The sequence below is a fragment of the Schistocerca nitens genome, chromosome 4, assembly GCF_023898315.1.
Source record: "Schistocerca nitens isolate TAMUIC-IGC-003100 chromosome 4, iqSchNite1.1, whole genome shotgun sequence".
In the NCBI taxonomy this organism is placed as follows: domain Eukaryota; kingdom Metazoa; phylum Arthropoda; class Insecta; order Orthoptera; family Acrididae; genus Schistocerca; species Schistocerca nitens.
In genome coordinates, this window is record NC_064617.1 from 987,402,804 (window position 1) to 987,414,296 (window position 11,493).

The following is an 11,493-nucleotide window of genomic DNA, read 5'->3' on the forward strand; positions in this document are numbered from 1 at the left end:
ATCTATTAGCGTGCTACTGTCTTGAACTATACGTGTAGGGAAATTGATGACTGATTCTAAGTTATATGTTGTTAATAACACTTCTAGTTCACATTTCCTATCAGAATTACTTAGAAAGTTTATATTGAAATCACCACAGATTAATAACTTTTTCTTTTTGTCTGACAGACAGCATAATAGGGAGTCAAACTTTTTTATGGACAGCTCCCAGTCTCCTAATGGGGACCTGTAAACTGTTGCTAATATGAATACTACATTATCTAGCTGAAGTATGCAAGCGCAAACATCAAAGCGCTGATCAACGCAACATTTGCTAATGTCTACACTTTCGCATTTAGACCCTTGTTTTATGAAAATGGCAACTCCTCCTTTATCCATCCTAGATCTAAGAGTGTAAGATGCTAAATTATACCCACTTATACTGACACTATCCATGCCCACAGTTACATGGTGTTCAGACAGACAGAGTATATCAATCTCATTCCTATTTTTGAGGTCCTCTAAACACACTAATAGCTCACCTACTTTATTTTTTATTCCCCTGATATTTTGATGAAGTAAGTTGATACTGCCCTTAGCTTTACCACTATTTACTGCACATGAAGTTTCTTTTATTCTATTTATCTTGATTGTCATCTGTCTGGACTTTGGCCTTAACCTAAAAAACCTGTCTGCCTGGTCCCATTAACCACAGGGATCACCCCTTGAGACTGTGGACCCCCTTACAGTTTCTGCAAATAGAGAAGCTAACTTATTTTTCCCCATCCTATTCAGGTGCAGGCCCTGTGTAGAGTATCCCCACCTACCAATAGCATTTACTGGAACACCACTTACGTGAGATTTTGCCGGTGTCTGGAGCATCCTGTTCAGCTCAGTGTTGACATACCTTACAGCAATGTTTACCCAGAGCTGATCATGGTGCTGAAAGACCTCCACAAACCCCACATTTGGGTGCTCAGTTTCTGCTCCTATTTTATCCAGGTCACTCCTAACAATGTATCTTGAATTCATAGCCAAGCTATGTCCTGCTCCCCTATAATTACCTGATCTTCCTTCTCCATGTCCCTGCATAGCTGACCCAAGTTTTCTGTCACCTGGCTAAGGCTAGCACTTGGTTTCACAAAACTTGTGACCTGGTACCCTACACCTAATTTCTCTTGACGCTGCTGGCCCACACCTCTCCCATGACTGCTGACTAAAAGCAGCATTGTTCTTTTCATATTCTTGTTTGATCCCGACCTGTCTTTTTTTCTTTAAGCTAATACTCTACTTCAACCTAGTTTCAACTACATCTGGACGAGGCCCTTCTTCCACTTCAGATAGCAAGCCAAACTGATTTACTAATTGAATTTCTGGAGTTTTTTCTAGTGTTTTCCTTTTTCGCCCTTTGCTTGCTACCCTTTCCCAGTTCCCAGTGTCTTTTTCCTCCCTTAGCCTACATAATTCCAAGTTTGTGTTTTCTAATTCAGCCGTAAGGGCACAAATTTTTGCCTCCTGTTCAGAAATTTTTCTGTCCTTTCTACATAACCTACACTGCCATGGAAGAGACTCATTTTCTACCATCGTTTCCTCGCCGCTACATTCGCCCCAATGAAACCATGACTTATAGTCTACACAGAACACCCCCTATTTCAAATTTCTACGGCAACCACCACATTTGTGATGGAGTACAGCTTCTGGTTTTATATATGCGACATAAAAGAATGCGATGGGCACGATATGTAATAAATGAGATAGCAAATGTGTTTCATAACGGCTCACGGCCGAAATTAGCTAATAGCACGATCTTAATAAAGCACAACACAGCTTACATCGGACAATGTATTCTTTTATTAAACTTACTGGTGATATAAGAAAACCTTCGGACCAATTATGTCATAGAAATAAGTGAAAAATGAAACCACACTACACAATGCACCGTATTTACGGAAAATAGGAATTATTTACGTTAATTTTGACAATTAGAATGGCATTTTATAAAACGTAAGGTGCGTTCCGCTGGTCAGACTGATAGATCACCACAAGTTATTCCAGCAAAATTTATATACAAAATAGTTACTACCCGGACCTATGAATAAAAACACGGCTATAACAAGAGTTGAGAAACATTTCATGAGGAACTCAAGAAGCATGATATGAAAACACCTCTTACCCGAAAACCTTTATCCTTTTCGATCTTCAGATCAGAGTCAAAGGCTTTTAATGTGCTGCTGAATCCTCTAAACACGAGATATTCTCTAATTAATTCATCCAAGTACTGTACATGAGACATTTTCTGAGTAATTTGCTTTCAGTGACAACAACAACAAACGTCTTCACATGCCCTTCGATGATAACGCATCCAACCCCGTATCTCCATACACACAACACAACATCTACTACGCTTTTGACAACTGACGCAGTTTACATAAACAAAGCCAGAGATGTGTATATCCTACAATTTTCTGACAGTCATCTGATTAATCGATACACGATTCGAGTTATAGCCAGCACGATAGCCAGTTATAGCACAGTGTAACATGTTACTGTGGTTATAGCTATTCAACGCTCAAAGTCGTACACAGGGGAAATTTTTTTAATGATTCAGTTATGCGAGAATTTTTGCATTAAACGTGTTTAAGGTCGAAAAAGCTGATTTAGTGTTGAGTAAGGCAACTTCGTTATGATTTTAGTTAAGTTTGTTTGCATTTATCATTTGCGGTCGCTTCCATTAAGGGTCTGACATATACTACAGCGTAATTATCTTCACTTTATAATAGACACACGGCCAAAATGGCAATAGTTGGTTGTACAAATAAATAACTGCATAGTCAAAAAGCAACGGGTACTGTTACTTTCAGATAGTCACAGTGGGAACTGTGCAAAAGTACTGAACGAAATTTCAACAACCATCTATAAATTTACAACTTTGATAAAGCCAAATACTATATTCAAAGAAACAACATGCAATATACAAAACAAAACGCCTAGTCTAGGACAAAATGATTATGTTGTCGTCTTAGCTGATGCAAACGATATTAATGGATCAAAACGTGGTTTTATGACATCACTAGATGAAACCATCGCAAAAACTAGGCACACACAACTAATTCTTTGCACAATACCATATAGATATGACATGCCAAATGAAAACTGCAAAATCTACCAAATGAACAGTTACTTGATGCAGAAGGCATCTTACAGTGAACACATCAGAGTTTTAGATGTAAATAGTTTCCTCCAACAGAAAGACTTCACTAGGCATGGGCTTCATTTACATAAAAATGGGAAAAAGAAACTGTGTGTTAATCTGCTGAATGCCACCAAAAGTCCACTGGTAACAAGAAGTGCCATAAAACGTGTTACACCAGGACATCAAATATATTTGTGGTCCAATGAAGCTAATTCGGTGGACAATCTCAGAAGAATGAGCAATACTGCAGCTGAACCAACAACAACACCCAAACTGAATAGCCATCAGTAACAACAACAAAAGTGAATATGCAGTCAGGGTCGTCAAGGAAAATATCAGAAACAGTTTTAGAAAAGAAGAAGGTATCCACAGTCAGCACCAAGTCACCACCAATATCCTATGCAAAAATCTCGTCAAGTGCCACAAATCAGTCAGCCCACGACATCCAAGTGGAAACAGCAAAAAAGTGCAGGCACACTCCAAATCAGTACCACTGGAAACTGTGACAAGATCTTCAACACAAAAACGTAAACCTCCAGCCTACAGCCAGGATTTTTTATGGGCAAGAACACCAGTAGCTCCATGCTACTAGGAAACCAAAGGAAAACAGACGCAGAGCAAAATCTTCATGAACCAAAACTACAAGAAAACCTGGCGAGTGGGGTCAAAAATCATTCCATTGAAAAACAGTGACTATTATCCTTTAAAATATTACACCATAATGTGCAATCAATGTTTAATAAGTTACTAGAAATAGATCTCTTCCAAAAAACAAAGTCACACTTAGATGTTCTCTGTATTACTGAACACTGGTTAACAGAAGACAAAATTTAAAAAAACGCCACTTGGCGAATTTACTCTAGCTGGTTATACTTGTCGGAACAAAAGTAAGGGAGGTGGTACAGCAATCTATGTCAAAAAATTTAAGATACAAAAGCCTCACAAAGTACAATAATAGGCAAATAGAAACAGACTTTGAATTCTCCTTAATTATCTTAACATACTATAACATATTGATACTGAATGTATATAGAGCCCCTGATGGGAACATCCAAACCTTCAAACACTCCCTCGAAGCACTACTCACAAAAATTCACTCACTAAACAAAAATAAGTGGAGATTTTAATATTGACTTCCTCACACCTGGAAAAACAATGATGAATTGTTGAATATTACAAATTCATTCAACCTATCCCCAGCTGTAAACACACCAACCAGGATCACAAAAAATTCAAAAACAACTCTAGATCAGATTTTCATAAACGCAGACAAACTACACCACTCAATCGAAGTCATCTGCACAGGTTACAGTGACCATGAAGCCCAAATACTAATGGCGAATTTAAATGACATAGGACAATATCCCACAATAACTAAAATGCAAAGGCAATTTAATGATGATAATATAAGGCTTTTTAACTGTCTGTTAAGGACTGAAAACTGGACAGAGGTCTATAAAGAAAATGATGTAAACTACATATATAATTCCTTCCATGAAACATTTCTCCACCACTTCAATACTGCATTTCCACTGAAATCCAGGAAAATCGGAAACAAACACACAAACTCATGGGTAACAAAAGGGATAAGGATTTCCAGCCAAAAAAAGCGTGACTTAAAAAATCACATGAAACACTGTGAAGTCGATGATCAGTTTAGGTCATATTGTAAGACCTATTTTGCAATCTACACAAAAGTAATCTAACACGCAAAAAATTATACAATGATCAATTTATAAAGGAATCTAAAAATAAAATGAAAGGCTCGTGGACAGTTGTAAAAAATGAAACAAACAGTAAGCAGCATGTTATAAACAAAACATTAAAACTAAACCTAAATGATGAAGCCACATCAGATCCCCAAGAAATAGTGAATGGTTTTAATTACTATTTTAGCAAAATAGCAGAAAACCTGATAAAGAACAACTGCCACAGACCAAATACTCAACAGCAAACACTAATACAAACCATACCAGTACAGGCATCAATGTGTCTTCATAAAGTCTCCAATACTGAAGTACTTACAGCTATAAAAGGACTAAAGAATAAGTACTCCAGTGGTAGTGACGACATTCCTGATTTAATTGTAAAGAAATGTGGAGAATCTATTGTAGACCCCTAACCGCATAATAAATGCATCCTTTACAAATGGAGTTTTCCCTGACCTACTAAAGACTTCTAAAATTACCCCACTTCACAAAAAGGGTTCTAAAAATGATGTAGCTAATTACAGGCCCATAGCACAACTCGGCTCATTCTCAAAAATATTTGAAAAATTATTTTACGCCAGATTGGAAGACTTTACTAATAAACTATCCTTATTAACAACACCAGCATGGTTTTAGAAAGCAAAAGACAATTACCACAGCTATTTATGAGTATCTCAACAAAACCTTAAATCACTGGATAATAAGGAAACCACCACTGGTATCTTTTTAGATTTATCCAAAGCCTTTCATGTAATTGACTATACTATACTCCTTAAGAAGTTAGCAAATGAAGGCATAAGGGAAATTGCAAACAAATGGTTAGAATCTTACCTATAAAACAGATTTCAAAAAGTTGAAATTAATTTTGAAGAAAAGAATACAACCAACCATCAATCTACTGTCCACTCCTCTGACACAATGGCTATTAGATATGGTGTCCCACAAGGCTCAATCCTGGGACCCATACTGTTTCTGCTATACGCTGATGATATAAGCACGAAGCTTGCTACAGGACATACCACACTATCTGCCGACGACACGAGTATACTAATAACAGGTACTGATACAGAGGACCACAACCAAATAATTAAACCGCTTATGTCGTCACTCAGCAAATGGTTCAACGAGAACAAACTGATTATAAATATACAGAAAACAACGTACATCAACTTCAGACTCTCATCCCAAAAACAAGAAATGCCTGATGTGATTCTGAATAACCAAGAGCTTAAGTGTGTGGACTCTGTCAAGTTTCTTGGCATATGGCTTGAAGAAAATCTTAAGTGGGAGACTCACACAAATTATATCTCAAAAAAGCTATCAACTGTGTGTTACATTTTAAGGATACTCAAAAAATCAGTCACAAAATCTGTTCTAATACATGTATATTATGCTTACTTCCATTCTACATTACAGTATGGAATCATATTTTGGGGGAACTCACCTGGAGGTAGATATATTTTCATAATGCAAAAAAAAGGCAATACACATAATATGTAATCTAAGACATAACGAATCATGCAGACAACATTTCAAAACAAATGGCATTATGACACTGCCCCCTGCTTACATTTATAATATCGTCCCATTTGTCAATTCATGCCTGTTAAACAATGACTGCACACTAAAATTCAATGGAGATATTCATAACTATGCAACAAAGCAGAAATCTGACCAACATATGATTCAGTCCAAAACTACCTGCTACCAAAAAAGTGTTTTAAATGTTGGGATACAGATGTATAATAATTTACCAAATGAAATCAAAGCAACAAATAACCAAAGAGCCTTCACACATAAGTTAAAAAAATATGTATTGGACCATTCCTTTTATGCAGTTGATCATTTTTTTAAAAAGAGTTACAATTGTAAACAATTTTATGATAAATGTTCAATTAGGCCTGAAAATTATATACTGTGCATGTCTATGAAATGTACTGGATTATTAAATACTGTGCATGTCTATGAAATACACTGGACTACTTTACTATTACATTTGTATTGGCTGTTTGTATTTTACCATACAACATTTGTATTTACTGTTTTGTTAAATATAGCTAACTTCCTCATTACAAAATAATGTAAAATCGATTTATTAAAAATTACTTACAAATATGTTCTCTTGACCTGTCCAATATCGTATGTACAACCTTACAGTTCTATGATTTGTATTAATTGTTTTCCTTGCTACTACAAAATAATGTAAAATCAATTTGTAAAAATTACTTGTAAATAGCTCTATTGACCTGTCCAATATCATATGTACAGCTGTAGAATGCTATGATTGCCCGGATCAATAAAAAAAAACATGATTTCATTTAGATACTGGTCACTGCACCTAGTATCAGCTTGGTTTGTGTGGGCAGTACGATGTATTGTAAAGGCAATGATGAGTGCAAAATACACACACATGCTAGCATTTCAGCGTGGATGTCTGAGCAGGCTGCAGTAAGACACCACTGCGTATCCTCGACTGATGGCATCGCAGGTTCCTCCTAGACGAAAGTTTCTAGCATCCAAGGAAGATGGTCTGCCAGCAGGCTGCAATACACTGCATGTTCAGTGTTCCTTCTATGAAACAGGCCTAAGACCTGATGTTTCACTAGCCCACACCACACGTTCCCGCACCATGGATGCTGATGCTCCAGCTGAGGAAGTCAATGGGGATTGTCAACAGACGAATAGGGGATGTTTCGGTGGTTTACCTGGCCATGATTGGTAAATGTGGCCTCATCAATAAATAAAATACATGATACACCTGGAGTAGCCTTTCTTAATGCACACATACAGGAATAAATATGATTCACAAAATCGTTTCCATGCTCTTGATCGAGAGAGATGTTACAGAGATGGAACCTTTGTTGATGGAGAATTCATAGAACAGTTCCAAGCTCACGCCACTTTCTTATGCGATTCCGTGGGAGCTAACATGTGGATCAACTCCAACAGCAGCAAGAACATTATTACCCCTCTTTTCTGACATGACTTGTTTTCTTCTGTTATGTTGTCTAGGTGTTGCACTACCACTTTCATGTAACTAGTTGAAGAGGCTGATAAATAACTGTGGAGATGGTTGACATCTATAGGGATACCTTGTCACAGACACCATACAAGAAGTGTATTCTTCCTATACTATCCATAAACCTTGCGCACGTCGGTTTTTTTTGTGTTGGCAAATCCCATCGTCTGCTCACGACTTACTGCTTGGACTGTCACACACTAACTGACTAGCATGTCCAATTGCACTCAAGCAACACACAAGCACACTGTAAGCAAATGCAACGTCATACCTAGCAACTATGCATGTTAAATGTCACAAACAAGAGTCGCTGTGGAAACTTTTCACAATAATGTATCTCGTAAACGACTTTGTGAATTGTGGTTTATTAGTCTCATAATATACATACCAATATCATTTGATTCAGGTACAGGAGCCACGTCAAAAGTTTGGTAACATTTACTGTAAATATACAAAGTTGATGTTTATGTACAGCATAATAATAATAATACAGTTTTGTTTCATATACACAAAAGGCCGAAATAATAATAATAACAATAATAAAAATAATATCTAAAAATCTACCACTAAATTACTGTAGCTCAAATTATCATGTCATTGTCTAAAAATTCATCTATCGAATAGTACTATTTCTCCCCCAGAATCTGATGTAGCTTTATTTTTAGGATCTCTTAATATTAAATATATTTTTGCTCATTAATTTGCTATAAATTGTCATCCCCATGTACTGTGGAGCCTGTTCATACAATTTCAATTTGTGTGTGGGGAGCATAAAATTATTATTTTTTTCCTTGTGTTGTATGTGTGGTTAAAATGATTTTCCTCAAATAATTTTTGCCTGCTGTATAAGAAGATAATAATTTCATAAATTTATATGGAGGGTACAGTTAGGATTTGCAGTTGTCGAAATAATGGGTGACAAGATTCTGTTTTCTGTATGGTACACACGTATCTGACATTTTTTTCTGAAGTTTCAGTATACGAGATACTCTAGTTGAACTTCCCCAGAAAATTAAACCATACCTAACGACGGACTCAAAATAACTATGGTATGCTATTTTTGTGTACTCATGTCGGCAAAATTTGCAAGTATTTGCATTGCAAATGAAGAACTGCTTAGTTTATTTGATAAGGAGTCAATATGTGAGTTCCAGTTCAAGTTCTTGTCCACATTTAGTCCTCGGAATTTCACAATGTCAACTTCTTCCATAAATTGATTATTGTGTTGTATTTTAAGCTCTGCACATTTTGAGTGTTTGCTTTGGAAATGTGCGATATGGTTTTTTGCAGTGTTCAGTTTCAACCCATTTAACTGGAACCAGTTTTCTAGGGTATCCAGTGTACTCACAATGAAGCTTGGATTTTTTTCTGCATCACTATATTCAATTAAAACAGAAGTATCGTCTGCAAACAGAACTGATGGGGAATTGAAATTTGTGGATCACTTATTTACATATAATAGGAACAAGATTGGCCCCAAAATGAAGCCTTGAGGCACACCTTGTGATACAGTACTCCACTTCGAAAAATAATTCACCACATTTGAAGTGATAGTTACCCTTTGTTCTGCAGGTGCAATGTAAGCTATTTGAGAGTATTGCCCTTAATCCCATATTTACCTAATTTGTGGATAAGCAGGACATGGTTACAGAGTCGAAAGCTTTAGTAAGATCACAGAAAATACCAGCAACTTTACTCCTCTGGTGCAGTGCTTTGTATATCTTTTCCATAAAGTCATCTACTGCATCCAGGGTGTTTTCTCCTGGTTAGAATCCAAATTGATTATTTATAGTAATATCATTTTTTACAATAAAATTTTGTACCTGGTTTGCAGCTACTTTCCCAAACACTTTGGACAAGACTGGCAGAATAGAAATAGGACGATAGTTTCCCATATGTTCCCTCGACCCTTTCTTGAACAGAGGCCTGACTTTGGCATACTTCAACACACCAGGAAATCATCCCTGTTCAAAAGATTGATTAATTATTTTAGTTAGTGGAAGTGCTATTATGTGGTACACTGCGTTAATCACTTTAGTCGGTATCCTATCCCACCCAGCTGAGTTTTTATTCTTGAATGATTATATAATATTTTCCACATGCTTTATTGAGACTTTTTTAAAATCAGTGAGATACGTAGCTCCTTGCTGGAGTCCAAAGGGGTTTACTTTACTCTGATACTCTATCTATATCAACATCTGACATGCCACATTTATGAAGAATTCATTTAAACACTCCGATATTTGTTCAGGGTTTACAATCATTTGATCAATCCTAGGTGTTTCATTTCTATTAATTTTAACACCTAACTCTGTTCTGACAAAAGACCACACTCCCTTTGTTTTACTTTTATGTTGTGAAATGAACTTATTGTTTGCCATTTGTTTTTGCTACTTTCACAACTTTTTTAAAGGTAGCTTCATAACATGTAACATATTCAGTAAAATACTTGTTTTTATTTTATTTCAGTTCATTATATAGTTGCCTCTTCCTAGCCCTAGAAATTTTTATACCCAAAGTTATCCATTTAACTTTACTAGTGATTTTGTTATGTGCGATTCTAAGTGGAAATGCTTCATTAAACACCCCAAGAAAACTGCTTAAAAATTTGTCTACTTGAAATACAGCTGTATAAAGCCATTCAACATGTCTTAACTTATTTGTAAATAGAGTTAAATTTTTTTCATTGAAGTTCCTTTTCGTAGAGTTTCTGTTATATGGAATTTCTTTGTTGATTCTTGGTAGTTCAATGAATAATGCAGAGTGGTCAGAGATTCCTAGATGTAAGCAAAATTTATGGACGTCTTCAAATACATAGTTGGTTAGAATATTATCAATACAGGTGGCTGACTGTGCATTTACCCTATTGGCTTGCTTAAAGTTTACTTTGAAGCCAAAACTTTCTACTATGTCAGTGAATTTGGACTCGCATTAGATCCGTTGATGTTCCAATTTAACCTACTTTTAGTTTGTTACGTCTACATCTACATAGACACTCCATAAATCACCGTACGTTGCATGGCGGAGGGAACCCTGTACCACTACTAGTCATTTCCTTTCCTGTTCCACTCACAAATTGAGTGAGGAAAAAAATACTGTCTATATGCGTCCATGCCCTTATTTCTCACATCTTATCTTCGTCGTCCTTACAGGCAATGTATGTTGTAGCAGTAGAATTTAAAAAAAAACTTGTGACTAGGGTCTTCCGTCTGTAGACCGTTCGCCGGGCGCAAGTCTTTTGATTTGACGAAACTTCGGCGACTTGCGCGTCGATGGGGATGAAATGATGATGAATAGGACAACACAACACCCAGTCCCTGAGTGGAGAAAATCTCTGACCCAGCCGGGAATCGAACCTGGGCCCTTAGGATTGACATTTTGTCACACTGACCACTCAGCTACGGGGGGCGGACTAGCAGTAGAATCATGTGGCAGTTGGCTTCAAAAATCTGTTCTCTAAATTTTCTCAATAGTGTTGCCTGTTCTCTACATTTTCTCAGTAGTGTTTCTCGAAAACACGTCGCATTCGCTCAAGAGATTCGCATCTCAGTTCCTGAAACATCTCCGTCACACTTACACAACACGTGCATGTT

The 11,493-nt window shown here is 36.6% G+C and overlaps 1 protein-coding gene across 1 annotated transcript in view; it reads right to left on the minus strand.

Annotated features, from left to right (window-relative positions):
- Nucleotides 1-2,428, minus strand: part of LOC126253700 (WD repeat-containing protein 91) — a 231,609-nt gene extending 229,181 nt beyond the window's left edge. The window contains exon 1 of the mRNA XM_049955227.1: nt 2,153-2,428. Coding sequence (XP_049811184.1) covers nt 2,153-2,272 — 120 coding nt within the window. The 5' untranslated portion in view covers nt 2,273-2,428. The remainder of the gene's footprint in view (nt 1-2,152) is intronic.
- Between the last annotated feature and the right edge of the window lie 9,065 nt (nt 2,429-11,493).